Source organism: Nanorana parkeri, unplaced genomic scaffold (genome assembly GCF_000935625.1).
Source record: "Nanorana parkeri isolate BGI_ZX_2015 unplaced genomic scaffold, ASM93562v1 scaffold1947, whole genome shotgun sequence".
NCBI lineage: Eukaryota > Metazoa > Chordata > Amphibia > Anura > Dicroglossidae > Nanorana > Nanorana parkeri.
Genome location: NW_017308215.1, coordinates 61,066 through 82,645, shown reverse-complemented (window position 1 = coordinate 82,645; position 21,580 = coordinate 61,066). Strand labels below are relative to the sequence as shown.

The window sequence follows — 21,580 nt, the reverse complement described above, 5'->3', positions numbered from 1 at the left end:
TATCTATCTATCTATCTATCTATCTATCTATCTATCTATCTATCTATATATATATATATATATATATATATATTATACAGTACTGTATGTAGAATGCAGATGTTGAAAATGCAATACACATTTTACTAATCTAATCACGTATAGGCCCATCTATGCTATACTACTTAATAAATCATACAATAAGACTTTTCATTGAAATCAGCAGTCACTGTTCAGCTGAGAATTTTCTACTGCGTTGAGTTGATTTTGAATCACTATTTCTGATATTCAAGTGAGCGGTGTGGCTAGCCTAACATGCAAGAGAGCCATTAAGGGGTTGTTCACACTAACAGTGTTCCCAATGCAGTTACAAAGCGAGAACAAGACAAAATCACTTTATTTTCTTGGTCTTCATTTACACTAATGTGCTGCATTTGTGTAGAGCACAATCCATCTCAACATGCTGTAACACATCAGAACATGATAAAAGAATACTACAACTTCCTAACACTTACAGCCAGGGAAGGTGCAATCATAAGCAGGGTATACATGGGTAGACTTTCGCACAAACATTTATATGGAAAATCCCATCAGAACGTTCGATGATACTATCAGAGGCGTGGCAACTGTCGTTTGAAATTTTGATGATTTTCCTATTTACTTAACATTTGATTTTGGAATGAACGGAGTTCCCAAACAAAAAACACATTCACTGTTAGAATTTAGTTTGATCGGGAAACATTTTCCAACATGCTCCATTTTTTGTCACTGCGGCTGAAATCGATCATCAGTTTCACCAGATCAACGTTTAGATAGTCCAATGAACGTTTCCAAAATCGATTTCCTTTATTCGAAATTCTAATCGTGTATACCTCTTTTCGATTGCCGTTGCCATGGTGCTGCACATTTTATCAGCTATGACTCCAGCCATTTGAGGATTTGAAAGTTGCGGCAAGAGCTGAAATAAGCACACTGGCAACCTTGACAGTTAGCATGCCCTAAAAGTAACTGTTTTGGGAGACATTGCATTGGTGGCTAAGGTTCCTCTGAGAAAAAAAAGGGTAAAAACCATGCACAGCAACGCGTGTTAACACTAGGGTTGCCACCTTTTCTTCAAGCGAAACCCGAACACTCTAGCGTCGAGCTGACATTTTTTGGGGGGAGAATGGGTTGCGGCTTATTCATATGTAAATAGCACCACCCATTTATATGTAAATATCACAATTGAGACTATTTTCAGTGGGGGGCCAGTAGCCCCTGTCTTCATTTTGGTTGCCCCTGTCTGCCTGACATTATGTGTCTGGGTTTCTGCTGCCATGAAACCTGGACACAGCATTCAAAACCTGGACTGTCCGGGTGAATCCTGGACAGGTGGCAACCCTAGTTAACACGTGTACTATGGTGTGAGCGAACCCTAATGCAGGCTGGTGCATGAGATGTGTACTTAAAGAACCTTTATTGATACATATAACAACCTAGCCAAATCCGTTTCAATGTACACGAAAATAACAGTTGGTTGCTATGGGCAGCAATCTCGTTTCCTGTTCCCACACTTTACATGCATAGCTTAAATGATGTGCGTGACTTTGCCCACAGTCAAAATGGAGGAAACGTTTCAATTGCGTGCATCACTCTTAAGTGTCCGGGCAAAAACAACTCACGGGTAGCAGAGTTCTGGAGCGCTCCAGGAAGCGGCGGTAAGAGTGCAGAGGAATGTTGTGCTGGAAGCGGAAGAGGCCAGAAGAAGAGTGCAGAGACGATGAACAACAAATTTGATGCGTGAGTTTTAGATTGTATTATTGGCTTCACACGCTCATTCCCAATGCGAACCGCATAGTGTGAGTGGGGGCATTAGATCAAGCTAAGGGTGCTGTGTAGGCCGCAGCATTGTGTGCTAGAAGAAGCGTACAATGTTGTTAAAGACAGTGGTAATAGGGAAGTGAAGTAGAACGTGTCAGACCGTATGTAATGTGTGTACAGAGCTGCCAGGAGCTTGTGGTTGTGATCTACATGTGCTGTGGATGGGAGCGTTCCTACACACACACACACACGCTGGCATATTCAGTGACTGATTACATTCCAGTCATCATCATACCCTGTACAGATTGTCACTAGAGTCACTTATGTCTATGAGTGGACCACTAGGGGGGATTCAGTACAGCATGTGCCACACTTATATGACATTGATCCTGTCTATGAATGTCCTGTGCCAAATTCAGAAAAGCGGTGCAGCAGTTCTAATGTTCTTACCAACACATGCTACAAATACAAGTAGTTCCTAATAGTGTTGCTTTGAAATTGCTGTGACAAATTCATAAAGAAATGCCGCCAGTCTGGAGTGAAGAGTTTGTCCACACCCATATTGGTTGCTCGGATGCTGGCAGCCACATCGCATCATGGTTTGTTAGTTTTCTAGCAACCAATCGGGCTCTGCTTCAAAAGGTCACCGGTTGCTAGGGTGATGGCAGCCCGGAGGCCACTAGCAACTTGGCAACTAATCAGACTGAGCCACATGCCAGGTTCACAGCGGCAGTGACTTGGCAACCAGTCAGGCTTGGCCACACAAGTCCCCAGTTGCTAGGATGATGGCAGCCTTGAAGCCACTGGCATCTTCACAACCAGTGAGGCTGGGCTGCACGATGTCATTGGTTGCTATGGAGCCAGTGGCCTGGAGGCTACATGCACACCAGCCTCCTGCCTATGGTTTATTTAAATGCAAGAGAAATTATACTGGGAAGTATAAACAAACTTTATGCTTCCCAGATGAAGTCCTGCTGCATTTAGATGTACTTGTTTTCACATGCATTTAGACACGTTCAGAGTATCTAATCTGTCCCTAGGATGCGCAGAATTCTATTTCCTATAAACGCAACTAAACTGAATGCACCTAAATGCAGGTAAATACACGGTGGGAATTATACCATTCAATATCATGAAATGCCTATCAACACATGTATGTCCCTGCTAGTGTGAACATAGCCTTAGGCAGACATGTATTGGATCTAGAAGAGGAAGATTCGAGTGGTGTACACCTCAGGCCCCATTCACATGTAGCGACATACCTTTGCAGCGGCCGGGATAGCGCGACTTTCGGGGCGACGATCCAGCGACGGTAGCGCGACCTTCTCGGTCGGGCTCCATAGAAAAAAGCAAAATCCGCCAAAAAAAGGGTCCTGTAGAAGCGACCGCGACGAGCGACATGGAGCTAAGACAGCTCCATTGACTATCATTAGCCGGCGATATCGCGCGGCAAAAATGCGCGATATCGCGGCGGGAAATCGTGCGATAAGTCGCTACATGTGAATGGGGCCTAATAGTTTTTTGTAAGTTGTTCACCTATTGATGTACATCTTAATACATCACTATGGACTTTTTGGATTTTTTTTTCTTTGCAGGAGAAGAAAATTTTTAGGCATTCCTCATTTGTATTTAAGGTTTGGAAGAGATGGTGCCTTTGACAACTATTTTAAAACTGAGCTTAACCTGTCAGACTCAGATTAGCTGAACTCTTAATTCAGTAGACAAATATAATACGTGCCTGTTCTGCTTTGAAGCCGAACCCCAAAAAAACAATGGTTGGTTTTCCATAGAGTGGAGAAGGTGTAGAACCTATGTCAGGTTTTTTTTATTACTGTCTGTGTCTTCGTGTCTGTGCCTGATATCCATAACATGGATATCACTTCGTGTCTGTGCCTGATATCCATAACAAGTGAATGGAAATGTTCCTATTGAGATACAAAAAGTAATCAAAACTTGACGGGTTCTAACCCTTCCTCACTAATAAAAATGTTTTTATAGCTGCCTGTGCCTCTACATTTATCAAGTTTCTTAAACTTCACCACGCTATCCAAGACTACTAAAAAAGAAAAAATGTTTTGCAAAATGTTGGGCTTTGAGTCATTTTGAGCCGTGGCTTGTCAGCTCTCAGAAGGAGAAAGCGTATGACTCTCATTCCTGCCCACTAAAGGAAGGATTCTACTATATAGGGCCAAATTCCGGTTATGTTACATAAGCAGGGTGGACATAAACATTGGATAGCAGTTTTCCTTTGATATATTTTTATTGCTCTTTTTATGAATTCCTTATTAAATATACAGTAATGTAAGTGGGCAGCTGACTTTGTGCGATTTTTACTGTTTGTGTTGCAGACTGAAAGATGATGACAGCGGGGATCATGATCAGAATGAGGAGAACAGCACACAGAAAGACAGTGAGAAGGAAAAGAATGATAAGGACGTGAATCAGAACTCCTCTAGAAAGAAGGTGGGGAAAAGAGGTTTTATTTCCTGACAAGGTAGAACATGAACTTTTTGTTGAGAGTGGGAGTAATGAATACTAGGTTAATCCCAGCAATACATTGTACGCTGTATGTATAATGTACTATTGCTGGGATTTGTTGTACTCCTCTATAGCTGGTGGTATTCTGCATTGCGCTGTATAGAGGACTACAAATCCCAGTGCAATGCAGAATACCGCCAACTATACAGTACTATTACTGGGATTTGTTGTATTCCTCTATAGCTGGTGGTATTCTGCATTGTGCTGTATAATGTATTATTGCTGGGATTTGTAGTCCTCTATAGCCGGTGCCATTCTGCATTCATTGCTGTATAATTTAACGCTTTCCATTTCACTATATTGCACACCACTCCTGTGATGGACTACAATCTCAATACAAACTAGTAGTCCATCACTGGAGCCATTTTTAAAAAATGTATTTTATTTTTTATCCGATTTAATCGAACTTAATAATCGGCTAACTAATCGATTTAGAAAATAACCGCTAGCTGCAGTTCTAGACAAAACCTTTTCTTTAACTCTTGGCGCTAATGGCTGCCAGCTGAACAATCCACTTGCTGTTGCATATTCAAAGTTTTCAACAGTTTATCACAGTTTTTCACACAGACTTGAGGGGCTGCTCATCCAAGGCTCTGGGGCTTCCACCACGAACATAGAAAACAAGGGAACAGAGCGCCACCTCCGTGTGTAAAATCGTTTATTAGGATGAATAAAACAAGGGATAAAAGTACTCACAAACGTTTTCATCAGGCTTTAACAACAAACAAAGAGGTCACACTGTCTGTAAACCCACATGGTATTACCCCGACTATGTAACACGGTTGTCCCGGTCACATCACCGGGCGCAGTCAGCCAAGATTGACGCGTTTCAGGGGCAAGCCCCTTCATCAGCATCATGATTCTGATTAGGATCACACAGAGGTGGCGCTCTGTTCCCTTTTTGTTTTTTTGTCTCCTTTTGTGTACAGCATAAAAACAAGTGCAGGGAACATCCCTTAGATTTGTATTCTTATATAGGACCTCATGAGTAAAACTGACCTGGAATAAAAATTGTTATTTTCCTTTTTGGAATCAATAATGGAAACAACTAGTCATAATTGATTGGTTACTATATGGGTAACACCCTTCCTTTCCCTAGTTTTTCTACAGAGGATTTTATTGATATATACACCATGGGGTAATGATAATCATTGTATGCTGACTTTCTAAACTTTTACTAGTTTGTATTTTGTTATGTCACTCCTTACCAGTTATAAGTCATTTGGTTGGACCAATGCTGAAAAAGGAGACCACTTACTGTATGCACTACTATTTCTGTACACTGTTATTTTCACATATTGTAGATCTTAAGGTCACACCAGTAGTAGCCTGTTTAAAAATAGTGCAGCACATGGTAGAGCATCTGTTGAGGCAGTGTCCTGGAGAATGACTTCTTAAACCTTTGACATGTAGTGATCTTTTTATTTATATGCAGTCATGTTAGGCCATATTTATGGTGGTTTAATGATGGTTGTTTTTCAAAGGAATGGGGCATGCCATATTGTTTGTTTTCTTAAAGTACAACTAAAGGCTCCTGTATGGCAGTCAAAACAAGTACTAGGTAAAGTTACTATGTGATGCACAAGTCTCATAAAGTAAACCAAAACTTCCTTTACCTTCCCTGACTGATCCACATCCTCCTTCATTTGTGCCTCACATACTCCTCCCTCCCAGACACTGAAGATCACAGTGGGAGGGTTCCAGCAACAGAGGCAGTGCTGTCAATCCAGAAAGCAGTGGGCAGGACTGGGTGTGGTGTGATTGACAAGCTACAGGCTTGGAAATCACCAGTGACTGCTGATAGCCATGCCCCCTGCAACATTTTCTTTTCTTTTCATCCCACTGTATTGCAACCAGATGCAGCCTACATGAAAGTGGCAACTCTGAATTCAGGAGCAGTGCAGGATTGTTGCCACAGCATTACAGGAATCTGCATAAGGCCTGGTTCACACTGAGCATATTGTCGCAGCGGATTCAGCCTGACCAAAAGCTTAATCGAAAAAAATCCCATTCATTCTTATGGCCCCTGTGCACACTTAAAGTGACATTAAACCCTCAGATTTTTTTACATAAAACAATACTGTAATGTGTGCCTTACTGTAATCCATGGTTGTTTCCCTTCTCTTTGCTGCTCTTCCTTTTAAATCCTCATGTCTTCTCATGCTTGGGGAGAACTTCCCTTTGCAGCTAAGTGCCTCTTCCTGTAGTGCTGGCTCAGGTTGCAAACCTATACACAGACGCCATATATCCATTCCTGAGACAAGGCAGTCTGCTGCAAAACAGAAGTTCTGCCCAGCATGAGAAGAGATACGGATTTAAAAGGAAGAGCAGCAAAGAGAAGGGAAACAACCATGGATTACAGTAAGGCACACATTACAGTATTGTTTTATGTTAAAAAATCTGAGGGTTTAATGTCACTAAGGGTTTTGTCACAATACGCAAAACCCCTGACAACAGAAAAAGTTAATGAGCTACTTTTTGCCAGATCTCTGCTTGTTTTGGCCCCATATACTCAATAGTAAACGCTTGAAAACGCACGTTGCAATTCGTTTTACGCGCATATGCTCCGATTTTATTTGTCCATTGACTTCAATGTATCACAATTTGCTCATAAAAAGGCATATAATATGTGCGTGTATACATGTAGAAACGCTCAAACGCTAACGCTTAGGTGTGAATCCGGCCTTAGAGGGACTTCACTTGCAGGATCAACCGGCATTCCAGGGGCTTTGCAGCGGATAACAGCAAACGCAGATTTACCTATAATTAAGTACCGCATGGCATAGAGGCCATAGTTCTATTTTGATTACATTATTATTATCTAGCGATGGACATAAAACTGTAGCACTTTGCTGACAACTACTATTTTATATATGTTTTATTATTTTCAGATCGTAGTGCCAGGTCCAGCAGAGCACCCTTTGCAATACAACTACACATTCTGGTATTCTCGCAGGACACCGGGTAGACCAACCAGCTCTCAGAGCTATGAGCAGAACATCAAGCAAATCGGTACCTTTGCCTCTGTGAGTGGTTGCTGGTTTTACTTGTGTTAGTATGATTAATTCATAGGTGTAAATCTGAATAAAATATATTTTAAGGCAGCATAGTGTAGTAGCAGTTAGCACTTCTGCAAGAAGTTTGCGTGTTCTCCCTGTGCTTGCGTGAACTTCCTCTGGGTACTCCGGTTTCTAATACTGTAATGTGTGCCTTACTGTAATCCATGGTTGTTTCCCTTCTCTTTGCTGCTCTTCCTTTTAAATCCTCATGTCTTCTCATGCTTGGGGAGAACTTCCCTTTGCAGCTAAGTGCCTCTTCCTGTAGTGCTGGCTCAGGTTGCAAACCTATACACAGACGCCATATATCCATTCCTGAGACAAGGCAGTCTGCTGCAAAACAGAAGTTCTGCCCAGCATGAGAAGAGATACGGATTTAAAAGGAAGAGCAGCAAAGAGAAGGGAAACAACCATGGATTACAGTAAGGCACACATTACAGTATTGTTTTATGTTAAAAAATCTGAGGGTTTAATGTCACTAAGGGTTTTGTCACAATACGCAAAACCCCTGACAACAGAAAAAGTTAATGAGCTACTTTTTGCCAGATCTCTGCTTGTTTTGGCCCCATATACTCAATAGTAAACGCTTGAAAACGCACGTTGCAATTCGTTTTACGCGCATATGCTCCGATTTTATTTGTCCATTGACTTCAATGTATCACAATTTGCTCATAAAAAGGCATATAATATGTGCGTGTATACATGTAGAAACGCTCAAACGCTAACGCTTAGGTGTGAATCCGGCCTTAGAGGGACTTCACTTGCAGGATCAACCGGCATTCCAGGGGCTTTGCAGCGGATAACAGCAAACGCAGATTTACCTATAATTAAGTACCGCATGGCATAGAGGCCATAGTTCTATTTTGATTACATTATTATTATCTAGCGATGGACATAAAACTGTAGCACTTTGCTGACAACTACTATTTTATATATGTTTTATTATTTTCAGATCGTAGTGCCAGGTCCAGCAGAGCACCCTTTGCAATACAACTACACATTCTGGTATTCTCGCAGGACACCGGGTAGACCAACCAGCTCTCAGAGCTATGAGCAGAACATCAAGCAAATCGGTACCTTTGCCTCTGTGAGTGGTTGCTGGTTTTACTTGTGTTAGTATGATTAATTCATAGGTGTAAATCTGAATAAAATATATTTTAAGGCAGCATAGTGTAGTAGCAGTTAGCACTTCTGCAAGAAGTTTGCGTGTTCTCCCTGTGCTTGCGTGAACTTCCTCTGGGTACTCCGGTTTCCTCCCACATTGCAAAGACATGCTGGAAGTTTAATTTGGCTCCTGTCTAAATTGGTCTATGTATGCATGTGAGATCGCTACCTTTTAGATTGGGAGCTATTTGAGGGCAGGGACTGATGGTTAGGAGGAGGGGCAGAGTGGGGAAGAGACAGCTGTCAGGAGGCAGGGCAGAGCGGGGAGGAGACAGCTGTCAGGAGGCGGTGTGGTGCAGTGCTGGAGGAGAGCTCTGTCTCCTGTGACAGGCGGAGCAGTCAGGATCGAGAGCGTAGCACAGTTCAGAACTGATCGCTGAGTGGTTGTTAATAACTGTGGACAGAGTAAGCTTGCTGTGTCCCCATTTATCAATGAACCGGAAGTGCTCTACATCCCTTCCTGTTAATTCATGATTGTGCACATAGTATCAGTTACTATCTCCTCAGTTTATGAATGAACAGGAACACTCAGTGTAGAGGCTTCTTGTTCATTTATAACAAGGGCTGCAGAAAAAGAATTTCAGACTCTGTGTCCTCAATCTCCTTTTCTATTCTAAGAGGGAAATATCAGGGGTCTGTTTAGACCAAAAAATGCTTGACAATACATCTGGTGCGCTCAGTCCCCTGGGGCTTGTTTAAACTGGCCATGTTGCTATACCGTTTTGAATTTTAAAATTGTGTGGACAAGGAAATAATGCATTGCTTTCAGTAAAACATATTCACGGCAATGTGTCACATTTACAGTGTGTTGTGAAAAAAGTCCTGCATGCTGCAGTGACTTGCTGTGACCCTTTCTTAGTTTCTTTCCTAAACTGTGCATAATCTAGTTTTTATCAGGAACAGATGATGTATACTGTATAAGCAAAAATCAGTATCTCAAGATGTCTATAGATGTGCTGAATCCTTTAATGGGGATTATTCAGAGTTTGAGTTTTGAGGCAGTCGTTGTTAGTGGGAAAAAGAAACAAAAATATCCCCTGGATAACTTTATTATTATTCAAAACTATGATACTGCTAGAAATAATGATAGAGATATTATTATTATTATTACCATTGTTATTTGTTATATATGTTTTGTTTACATTTGGTTCCAGGATTATAACATAAAAATGAACAATTTTATAAACAGCAGGATTAGCTGACAGTCTCCTGCCTTTCCCATCATAGGTGGAGCAATTCTGGAGGTTCTACAGCCACATGGTACGTCCTGGGGAACTAACAGGGCACAGTGACTTTCATCTTTTTAAGGAAGGTATCAAGCCAATGTGGGAGGTGAGATATTACATGATGATAATCTGGGGTATCTGTTGTATACCAATACTTAAGTGGAACTCCAGCTAAAACCAGTATTCATTTCAGATCGAGTCAGGGTTAGAAGTGCTTTGGGTTTTAATTATTTTTTGTGTTTTTTGTTTGAAAGATTTCTCCTTTCTTCCTGTCTTGTTAACCGTGATCCCAGGACAGGAAATTAGAGGAAATGTCTCCAAATAAGTAACAGGAATATTTATTAGAAGACATTTTATTTCCATGGATAAGAGCTAGAACCTTTTTGTTGTGTTTTTAGTTTCTCTCTGTGTCCCTATTGGAAACATATCCTTCACTTTCTTGGACTGAAAATGACAATGTTATCAGGCTTTGTTCAGAACTGCTTCTCCCCAAATACAACTTTATGGGAATGCAAAAGCCACTGAAGCGGGTTAAATGCAGGTCAGATTCCCCTTCAGTCAATTCTGAATGATCTCAGAAGAAACTCAAACCGAGCTCAAAAGCAATGGAGGCCTGATTAATTGGAAAGCATTGCAGCAGGCTCACCGGCCATAATGAATACTTGACATTGGTTCTAACATTTTCACACTCCTATCCAAAATTGACAAGAAAACCATTGGGACCCACTTTTTTCTTATAAGGGTTTTATTTGAGAACAATTCCGTAGTGTACGGTGTAAAAATAAAACAATATTTCTGAACTTATTGTTTCTTATTATATGAAACCGGAATATTCCAAATAGATAAAGCATCAAGGCCAAAAATACAACACAAGTACTTGGATAACATTTTACCTGTGCCAAAAGCCGAAAATCGATAAGAACTTGTCAGTGGTAAATGTGTAGCATGTAGTAAAGGTACAATTAGGCCCTTAGACTGAAGAAGATTAGCAGAGGAGGGGTCCTACTTTTAATGAACATTGCATGTTTATAATTATGGATTATATCAACAGCATTGAAATGGGGATTCTAGAAGTGCAAGACCTGAAAACCATACCAACGACATTGGGCAGCATTGACCAACCCTAAAACAAGGCAATTTGCTTTATATCTTGTGGCTTCAGTTCACACTGGAAAAATGTAGGACTCCTTGCCGTGCATAAGAATTACATACTATCTGGGGGGGAGCCACTGTAAGCTTCTCTGCAATGCAAGACTTGGATCCCAACTGCGGGGATGCGTACGGTTTGATCAGTGGTCGGTCTCGGAGATACTCTCTCAATTGATTAGAGATGTATATGAGACCGGTAACATCATTTAAACCGTGGAAGGGAATGGTGGTAAGCAGGAAGTATAGCACCCTGGCACGTATCACTTGTAATTGGACTATTGCCCCTAGGGGTGAGGGTCTGTACAGCACGTGATTGAAATGATACAGATTTCTCCCTGGGGTGATGGTACACAGTGTATAACAAGACAGCAATGGATTAACTTATTTGTGAGAATTGTCTTTTGCAGTACGTATCACTTTACTCTATATTTATACACAGTATGCTTCAGTCCATAACAACCCTTTGAATAGTCCCCAGCAGAGCCAGTAGGATACTTGCGGTTGGTGGTTATGTCAGAGGGGATGTCCCTTAGGTTGTCCCAGTGGTGAGGCAGTGAGTTCCTGTTCAGGGTGTTGGGTGCTGGCTGGTGAGGATCTCCTTTTGAGCAGTCCCAGTAGGCTGGTCTCCGAAAATGGTGAGGATCCAGGATCCTATATAGTCAGTGGCAGCAGGTAGAATGACCTGGTCCCTTGTGCGGTCTGTGATTACAGAGAATGAATCGTCAGTGTTCACTGTTACCAACAGTAGGACACAGACGGTTTGTTTGGCCGTGGCTTAAGGAGCCTCTTGCGCGGGGGGAGGAGCTAACGAACGTTGCGCGCCGGAGGGAGCCTCTGAGGTCCGTCATGCGCCTGCGCAGGCCCGGATCGCGGCCCCCGGGACGGAACCGAGTTAGTCCCTTACAGCCACACTGCAATGCGATTTGAACAATCGCAGCGCCTACACATTATGCACACGTTAACGCATGCTGTGTGGTGTGACATGAGCCATAGAAAAAACATCTTATTGATGTAGTATTACAACAAGAAACACGGTATCTCCACAGTTTGTCAATATAGATGGTAAAACACGCACACACACACATTTTAAGATATGTTATCTATGCATTACTTTTTGAAGTTGAATTGAATTACGGTAGCAATGTGTAGTATGACGTTCGCTCAATAGATGGCGTTAATCAAATGAATGCTAATGTCACCATGTGACAGGCAGGACATTCAAGATCATTGTGGAAGTACAATGACAATGGAGGTGCGAGTATGAAAAAGAACCTATAATACGCATAACAATTGCACGTATTCATGATAGAAGAAGAATTTAAAATGGCATGCGCAGCGATACAAGTGGACACTTTGGTCGACGTTGCTCAAGCAGTAGTTCCCCATAATCAGAAGTGTCTGGATGCTGTTGGTAACCGCCTTGAGCACCTCTTGTAATTGCAGAAGTCAAACGTGACTTGTATTTATCTTTTGTTATCAGTATTTATTGTGTATTACAATTTTAACACAGTTTTTCCTTTCCTACAATGTGTATAAAATGGAAAAAAAAATGTCAGACCGACAATGTTTAACTTTTTCAAATCCTTTTTTTTTTATTTTTTTTACTTTTAGGGGCTTTGGGAAAATATTGGGGGTCTGATCAGACCCCTGATATTTCCCTTTTAAAATAGAAAAAGAGATTGAGGACACAGAGTCCTCAATCTCTTTTTCTGCAGCCCCTGTTATAAATGAACAGGAATCCTCTATACTGAGTGTTCCTGTTCATTCATAACATAAGAATATAGTATGTTTACCATGTCCACAATCATAAATGAACAGGAAGTGATGTAGATCACTCCCCATTCATTCATAAATGAGGACACAGTAAACGTACTATATCCTCAAATTATGTACAAACACTCAGTGATCGCTGATTGTTTGTTTGCACTCGCTCTCCTTCCTGACACACTGTCACAGTAGGCTGAGTGAGCGGAGCTCAGACAGCTGTGACAGCGCTGGCTGTCTCCGCCCACACACCGATTTGCCGATCTGTGACAGGAGGCTGAGCGGTGCAATGAGGAGAGGCGCCGGACTCTCACAGCTATCTTCCGCAGCGCTCGGCCGCCTGTTGACAGTTTCTCTCCTCCCCTCTGGGACACAGAAAAGCGCCCAGCGGGGAGGAGAGAAGGAACGGATGCGCCGCTGTATCGGCCAAAAAATTGCACTTTCGACCAATATATCGGTGCATCCCTATTATTTATTTTTGGGAAATTGCTATCCACATTTATTTAATATTTTGCCTCCACCACAAACTTTACAGTTAAATGTAAATATCTTAATATTTTTATTTTCTTCCTTGCTGACTTTTTTGAATCCATTGTCCTCAATACTTGACAACTCTATTTCGCCAAGTGTGTAAATGTTGCAAAGGTGAATTTATTAAGTATACTTTTTACAGCTGCTTCTCTCATGGGATATGTTCTTTGCGTTCTGTGTAGGATGATGCAAACAAGAATGGAGGGAAGTGGATAATCCGCCTACGTAAAGGTCTGGCATCTCGGTGCTGGGAGAACCTTATCTTAGCCATGCTAGGAGAGCAGTTTATGGTTGGGGAGGAGATTTGTGGAGCCGTGGTCTCGGTACGCTTTCAGGTAAGACGCTTACTGGAGCTATATACACAAGTTTCTTTTCTCAGCATCTGTATACTTTTTGTATAAAATAGATTCTACTATTAATGCTACAGGATTCCATATCATGCATTGTGTTGTTGTATGAGGAGGTAAAGTGAACCCGTGCCCTCTCTGACAACTGGTAGCGTGATAATGTAGGTGTCTCTCCGTTGTTCATAGTTAGTAGGATGCTTTGTAGTGAAGTGAACTGACAGTAGGAAGCGCCTGCACTCTCATTCTCTCACTTGTGTGTTTACCAGTGCAGCCTCAAGTTATCTTTCAGGCCCATAATGCAGTTCATGAATTGGGATTTTGACAATTTTTCATGTTGCACCCTAAATATGGGTATAGCATGAAACATGGTGTGGGAGAGATGGGCAACGAGCATATTTAGAATGGGGTTACCAATGGCAGCCTATGGTGTTATCTCATCTCAGGTGTTCTTTAAATGTATGCCTGTCAGTGTTGTTTTGGTGAAAGTCATTTTATTTGGTGCCTGTTTCATTTAATCTGCCGATAGTAGTGTATTAGTTGTGCTATTCATTTGGATGTTTGAATAAAAACCATGGGTGAATGTTCAGTTTTGTTTTGCTGTATTTTCAAACCTGTAACAACATCTCTATTTTAGGAAGATATCATTTCTATTTGGAATAAAACGGCGAGTGACCAAGCAACGACCGCTCGGATCCGAGACACCTTAAGAAGAGTCCTGAATCTTCCTCCTAACACAGTCATGGAATATAAAACGCACACAGACAGTATCAAGTATGTGTGAACCAACCTCCCCTTTCCTAAAAAAATCATTTTATCTGAGAATTCCAAGTTAGAAATGTAGAAGTGTGGGATAAAAGGGGTCAAGTTGGCTAGGAGTTCTAATTCCTAAACAAACTTTGTCCTTTCTGCTCATTTTGTGGAGACAAATCTGTGTTTTTTTTTTTTTTTTAATGTTATTGTGGCTTAGAGCTGGGGGTGGAAAAATGAATGTCATTCAGGGGCCAGCAGGATTTTTTAGGAGCCAGCTCTATTGACGACAACAACTAGAGAACACCTACCTCAGAAGTTAGGAGCCAGCTGTTATCTTTAGGCCTCATTCGCACACAACGCAAGAGCAAAATTTTATATTGCGTATAATGCACGTATATGCGTGCACTATTTGCAATCCTACAATGCATCATTCTTAATAGAAATGTTAATGAACTGTACCTGCGTATATGCGCCAAATACGCTGCCTGGACGCATCTCGGTTCCATTCTGTTTTTACGCTACGCAAATATACTGCTCCATACGCAGCTATGTGTATGGAGCCATTTATTTGCATATGGGAGAGTGCGTGCGTATATGCGCGGCAGTGTGAATGAGGCCTTAGGCCATGTTCACATATAGCGACTTGTCGCGCATTTTTGCCGCGCGATATCGCGAGAAGTCGCCGGCAAATGCTATTCAATGGAGCTGTCTTAACTCCATGTCGCAAGTCGCTTCTACCGGACCCTTTTTTCGGCGGATTTTGCGCGACTTTGCTTTTTTTCTATGGAGAAGGTCGCGCTATCGTCGCTGGAACGTCGCCCCGAAAGTCGCGCTATCCCGGCCGCTGCAAAGGTATGTCGCTCAATGTGAACGGGGTCTTAAGGAGCACTGGCTACCTTGCTCCTGGGATTTGTCCAGCCCTGACTTAGAGGATTCAATTTTTAATTCGATTTATAATTTAATATTGATCTCCCATGCCTGTACACGGCTGATATCCAAAGTCCAGAGAGTGTAGTTTGTGACATGTTAAAGGATATTTAAACCCTCCCGTTTTTTTGCATATATCTACTGCTAGCAGGCAGTAGATATATGCAAAAAGTTAAAAAAAAATAAAAAAAAACCGCTCAAACAGCAGTTTATACTGACCTGTGTTCCGTGCACGGTCCCGTGCGAAAATGAGAAATTTCCCAAGCGTCCGCAAAGGATCTTGGGGCGCGCGCATGCGCAGTTCTCATTTTCGGCAGGGACGCAAGGTAAGTCTATGGACGCGTGCAGACACCACTGGATCGGAGGGACAGAGCAGTCAGCGTTGGATCGGAGATCCGCCGCACCGCTGGAGGGACAAATGAAAACATCAGGAAAGAAGAGGAAGATCGGAAAAAGAGACTTAATTTAAGGTAAGTGCTAACATTAACATTGGGGGAGGGAAAAAATGTGTTGCCTTTAATGTCACTTTAAGCAATCTTGTGTTATAATGCAGCTTGACATTATTTTGTCTTTTTGATGTATTAGTGGTTTGTTACAGTAAATGATTAAGGTGGGACTAGACAATTGCTGGTCGCGACAGTAAAACCCTTAAACAGGGCTACTAGGTTCTTTTGTTACCAGCCTGTGCTTTTGTATCCATTTCAATTGTCTCTGCAGTCTCGGTAGGTGTCACCTGCACGCTGAGGTCGGAGCTGCTTCCTACACAAACCTCTGAGTCACCAGCCATGAGCTGCGTTGGCATCATTGCTGATGCCAAGGAGAATGGCAGCAAGGTGATAGCAGCATGTGGGTGTCCACAGTGACCAGGCCTGTCCTTTGTGCGTGGGGAACAGTGGCCACCTATGTCCAGCCTCCCTTTTTCCTTCTAGGCACTGTGGCTACCCTGTTGACTGCAGCTAAAACTCTGTGCTCCATGTACCGTTCTGCAGGGAACATTTCAGCAAGCACAGTTCATCACACTGCCCCATCACTAGCATTGCACCTCCAAGTGCCCCCTTATCATCATCATTAGCATCATTCTGTTCTTTTCTGTGCAGTGGCAGAGCATCAAGCTGGCAGTACAGTGTTGGGTACCTCAAATCATTGTGTCTGTGTGCTCTTCCGTCTTCTACATTTTTCTGATTGACAGGACAATTTGCATTACCAGAACACAGTTCCTGTTGCATCCTGGGAGCTGGGTCCCTTTTTTTTCTTGTTCATCTCTGACATTCTAAAAGGGGGGTGAGGAGGCTACACAATTTTTTTTTTTTTTTAATGTTTCACTTATCCTGTATTGACCCTCTGTTACAGACCGATGAGCACAATAAACAGGAACATTTTTAGTACAGAGAATTGTTCCTCATATTGATTTGAGGGTGTTATGTGGCTATTCTCAATGCAGCTAGTGCTCAGCGGAGTTCTTCTTTAAAATAGATCTCTAGCTTGAAACCAGTTACTTTTTTTTTTCTTTTTTCAAATATGAAAAATTTTCCTCTCCAAAAAATTGTGTGTTCAATGAAAAGAAAAACCTCTCCACAGACTGAAATGGAATCCTTGTTGGAATATTGGAGTGAAACAATGTAGTCCAGCCTCTCATTTTCCATGTGTACATATATTGTATTTAAAGACAGCAGACTTATTCCAAAAACGGAATTTTACTTTGGTTAACAAAAGCGGCCGCTTAATGTATTCTCCCACTTTCCTTGCACACAGCGGTAGGGCCTTGTTTTAATCCTTCCCAAAAGATTTGGATCATCTTTTGCAGGATGCCATTTTTGTGTGTCTGTGGCAATGCTTCTTACAAGAGCATAAGACGGTTGTGGCTGTGTTTGCTGTCCATGACAACTGATAGAAGCAATGAGAGTCCTGATATTTCCATGATCTGATTGCTTTGCATACTGTACCTGCATGGCTCACCCTCCTTTTATTGCCTGTCTTCTCATTACAGGGACAAAACAAGCTTCCGAAACACGAAAATTACATTGTGAGTCGTTCTGACCAGTGCTGACCTTTTATCCTATGTTTAAATCCATCACACTCGCCTTCTAGAGTAGACAGTATTCTGTGTGTGCTATAACATGCTACAACAACACTGCCAGAATGCTCAACCATTCATGACAAGTGCAATACATTGTTCGCTCTTCATCAGAAATGAAGTCGCTGTGGACTTTCGTCTCGCCTACATCGATCTTCGCTTCATGAACTGTCCACTACAACTGCTTGCCAGCAACGGAAGGAAAAGCACCAAACTTTTTTTCATTGATATTTTCTATTTGTGGTTTTATTTTTTATTTTTATGGGGCAGCGGGTGCTTGGCTTGATATTATATATATTTTTTTTATTATTATTGTTTAAAAACTCCAATGCTGATGGAGTTTTAAATGCTTTCATTTCTCGACAAGCAAACCCTTGCTCCCACAATATGCCTTGTAATGTCTCTTCAGCACTTTGTTAGTTTCCTTTCATGTTTTACGCAAAGGATTTTGTGTATGATAATAGTCATCGTCACCTTAGCAGACCCACTACTGAGACATATCAGTATTACTGTAAATGTTGGAGTATAGGAGATTAATGTTCTTTCCAGATGTATGGAATTGTCATCTTAGAGCAGCTGTCGTGTTTTTTTTTGTTTTTTTTTTTACCAATAAGATTTTATTGATGAAACAAAAGCAGATTAATACAACAAGATGTCATACAGCATATTTTCAGATTGTCAAAAGGTCAGATGTCATCTATTTCTCTAAAGAGCCTCCATAACATTGGAGTTATCAGGAAACAGACAAAATATATCAACGACATATGCTGGAAGCGGAGGGCATCCATGACATTGATGCCAAAGTCGACTATCTAGCTAACATGAGTTAAATACATAAAGATCTAAGAAATAAAGAAAAGAAAAAAAGTCGAGCAGAGCAAAATTTACATAACAAAAGTTCTAAGCGAGTGTAGGTGATAGGGGGATTGATTATCCTCGTTGAAGGGAGGTTCTTGCGCATAAAGTGGCTGATCTGGTAGTATTGCAGTAGGTGGGAAGAGGGAATGTTGTAATCTTTTTGTAAATCATGGAAGGTGATGCATGTACCTTGTGGAGACAAAAAATTTTGTAGATTAGATAGGCCTTTTAGCTTCCCAGAGGCAAAATGGTTTGGAGGTGGCACCTTGTGGGAATCCTGGAGTTGTGGTTACCGGCATGAGGGGGGAAACACAGCCGGGAATCCCTAAATATTTACGGATTTCCTTCCATGTGGCGATCGTGTCCTTGGCGTGTGAAGGATGCCCGATAAGGACCACGGGAAGACCGCTTTCTGTTCCAGATTTGTGTTCGAGTGGTGTGACGTTTGTAACAGCCAGTCCCTTGCGTGTCGGAACAGACATGCCAGTTTGTATAGACGTATATTTGGTAGGTTGATGCCAAGTCGTAAGTTGGACTTATATAATTTGTGTGTGGCTATGCAGTGTTTTTTACCTCTCCAAATGAATTTGAGGAAGTTTCTAATAAGATTTTTGATGTCTTTGTGTTTAAATAGAATCGGTAAAATTTGCATTGGGTATAATAGGTGGGGGAAGCTGACCATTCTAATGAGATGTCCTCTGCCCAAAAGGGACAATGGTAAATCTTTCCATTTTTGCAGATCTGAGGCTATGGTCTGCAGTATAGGTGTTAAATTTAAGGAGTATAAATTGGTTGCCGACGTGGGAATGTTGATACCCAGGTATGTGATATAGTTAGTTCTAAGTTGTAGCCCAAATTGATTAATCCATTGGGCGTCTCCCGGTGGGCATTTGCCATTAAGATACATTAGTTCGCTTTTGTCCATTATTAATCTTCAGGGCTGAGAATTTGCCGAATAAACTAATATGGTCAAAAACTTTGGGGATTTGGGTTCGGGGTTCTGAGAGGAGTAGGATGATATCATCCGCAAACATGGCGACTTTGAATTCCTCTGCTCCTATATGGATCCCAGTAAAGAGTTCAGATGAGGCAAGAGATCTAGACGGGTTCTAGTGCAATATTGCAGCTGTTGTTAAAGTGTTTAAAGACTGGACTGTCAGCTGAAAATCTGGGTCTGAACGTGCGAATTGTGGCCGTCAGCGACTAGTCAATGTTAGGGCAGAACGGAGAGTGGCAAGACTGGTACAAGGCAACAGTGCCTCAAATTACTGCAGATCCTAATCAGGGATCCTCTCAAATGATCTCTGAACGCACTGTTCGCCGTACACTGCATCGTATGGGATATGGAAGCCGAAGGCCTGTTCGAACACCTTTTGCTGTCTGCAGTTAACAAGATAAAACGTCTCCAGTCGAGCATTGGTAGAAAGTCATGTGGTCCGATGAATCACGCTTCCAGTTACATCATGCAGATGGCAGAGTGAGAATTTGGCGGAAACAGCGTGAAAGCATGCACCCCACATGCATGAGTACAACCCTTCAAGCTGGTGGGGGCAGTGTTATGGTTTGGGGCATGTTTTCCTGGCATGATTTGGGCCCTTTAATTTGTGTGGAACAACGTCTGAATAGCACAACATACCAAAGTATCGTTGCTGATCAAGTTCATCCTATCATGTTGATGGCGTATCCCAATGGAGATGGCTTCTTCCAACAAGACAATGCGCCATGCCACGGTGCTCGTATTGTGCAGGAGTGGTTTCAAGAACATGAGGGAGACTTTACCTTGCTTAGGTGGCCCCCACAATCACCAGATCTCAATCCAATTGAGCATTTGTGGGACGAAGTTGAAAGAGCCATCAGGCAGCTGGTTCCACAACCATCAAATCTCACAGAACTGGACAGTGCTATTCATCAGGCATGGTGTCAGATTCCTCGCATCACCTTTCAACATCTCGTGGAGTCAATGCCAAGAGGAATCGCTGCAGTATTGAAGGCAAAAGGTGGGCCAACGAAGTACTGATAGGGTGGTCATAATAATCTGGCCACTCAGTGTATAATCTCCATTGCCATTATTTGTGTTCATGTATTGACTAAGCAGGTCGGGTTGAATGTAATTGCACCCAAAATTATTATTTCTGTGGTATCAGGTTTGTACTGCAACAGTATTCAGCACCAGAAATGCTAGGAGGACATTTTAGGTGAGGACTGCTTTGTTTTATATTAGGGATGCACTGCTACCTGGTTTTCGGTATTGAGTATCGAGTTGTTTTTTTTTGCCCTCGGGGGTGGGTAATGACTCGCCACCCAGCTTCCTGACCAATCAGAAACCTGGGCGGTGAGTCATTATGCGCCGTCCGGCTTCCTGAATGGTCAGGAAGCCTGCTCCAAGCTCCCTCGTTACCAAGTGGCGAAGGAAGAATGCAATGTGAACAGCAGCGATTCCTCAATCGACACGCTGTGTTGATGAAGCAATCGGGTCAACTTTAACAGAGACTTTAATGTCTGTGCTTTTTAAGAAAATGGGTCAGTAGGAATCAGGTTTGGAGGGGTCCTTATCAGGTTTCACAATGACTATAATAATGGATTTTATACATGGAGGTAGGGAGAAAGCCTGATTCAAAAGATGCTTCTAGTGTGTGCAGTAGATAGGGCAGCAGTGTGATAATATGCTGGAAGACCATCAACTCCAGGGGCTTTGCTTGCACAGAGTTAAGAACCTTTGGAAGCTTGTCAAGGGTAAGATCAGACTCTAGAAAGTCTCTATCATCCAAAGTCAATTTGGGGAGAAATCTCAGAAAGAGCAGGTGGCTGTGGGAGTACTATGCGGTTTGGAATGGTAAACATTTTGATACAAGGAGAGACATTCCACAAGGATTTCCACAGTAAAGTATAGAAATTATTTTACTGTGGTGAGATAAGACCCATATATTTGGAGGCTGCCAACATGTGGTATGTATGCTCTCCTTCCGCCAATTATTGGATTGTGGGAAACCCATATGTCTATCCGGCCCAGTTCCCTCACCAGGGTTGCAAACCAGGTAAGTGAGCCTCGGGGAGCACATGGAGCAGTGCCAAAACTATCTTTAAATACAACCATAACATCGCTAAAGTATCTTAAAAGAATACTAACTCCTCCTAGAGTAATAATTATGACTGAAAGAAGGTTTTATATTGTGATCTGCAAAGGAGATTAGTGGTATCCTTAGCTAGATGCCTCTCCTGCAGGCATACTATAGCAGGTGGCTATATTTCATACAATAGTGTTTTCCTCTTAATAGGCTCATGAAGGCCTCTTATATTTCAGGAGAATAATTTTAGCTGTTGCAATTTAGTCATACAGGTACCAGTCCCAGATCCTGATAAACATTTTCTCATAGGAACAGGACTGACAGTTTGGATGGGTAGAGTAGGAAGCCAGTA

The 21,580-nt window shown here is 42.0% G+C and overlaps 1 protein-coding gene across 2 annotated transcripts; it reads left to right on the top strand.

Annotated features, from left to right (window-relative positions):
- Positions 1-1,647: 1,647 nt before the first annotated feature.
- On the top strand, positions 1,648-17,506 carry EIF4E2 (eukaryotic translation initiation factor 4E family member 2). 2 transcript variants are annotated; one of them, XM_018572142.1, is made up of 7 exons: positions 1,648-1,758; positions 4,128-4,242; positions 7,209-7,343; positions 9,765-9,869; positions 13,390-13,542; positions 14,189-14,325; positions 17,219-17,506. In XM_018572142.1, exons 1-7 carry the CDS (start codon positions 1,739-1,741, stop codon positions 17,256-17,258), a joined length of 705 nt encoding a protein of 234 aa, XP_018427644.1. In that variant the 5' UTR covers positions 1,648-1,738; the 3' UTR covers positions 17,259-17,506. The 2 variants fall into 2 exon arrangements, with proteins under 2 accessions (XP_018427644.1, XP_018427645.1); XM_018572143.1 differs by lacking the exon at positions 7,209-7,343.
- Positions 17,507-21,580: the final 4,074 nt, after the last annotated feature.

Excerpts from the sequence above, each read along its gene's own strand:
- EIF4E2 (XM_018572142.1), top strand. The coding sequence starts at position 1,739 with ATGAACAACAAATTTGATGC. Across the intron at positions 1,759-4,127 it reads ATGAACAACAAATTTGATGC|ACTGAAAGATGATGACAGCG; the intron begins GTGAGTTTTAGA and ends TTTGTGTTGCAG. Across the intron at positions 14,326-17,218 it reads ACGCACACAGACAGTATCAA|GGACAAAACAAGCTTCCGAA; the intron begins GTATGTGTGAAC and ends TTCTCATTACAG.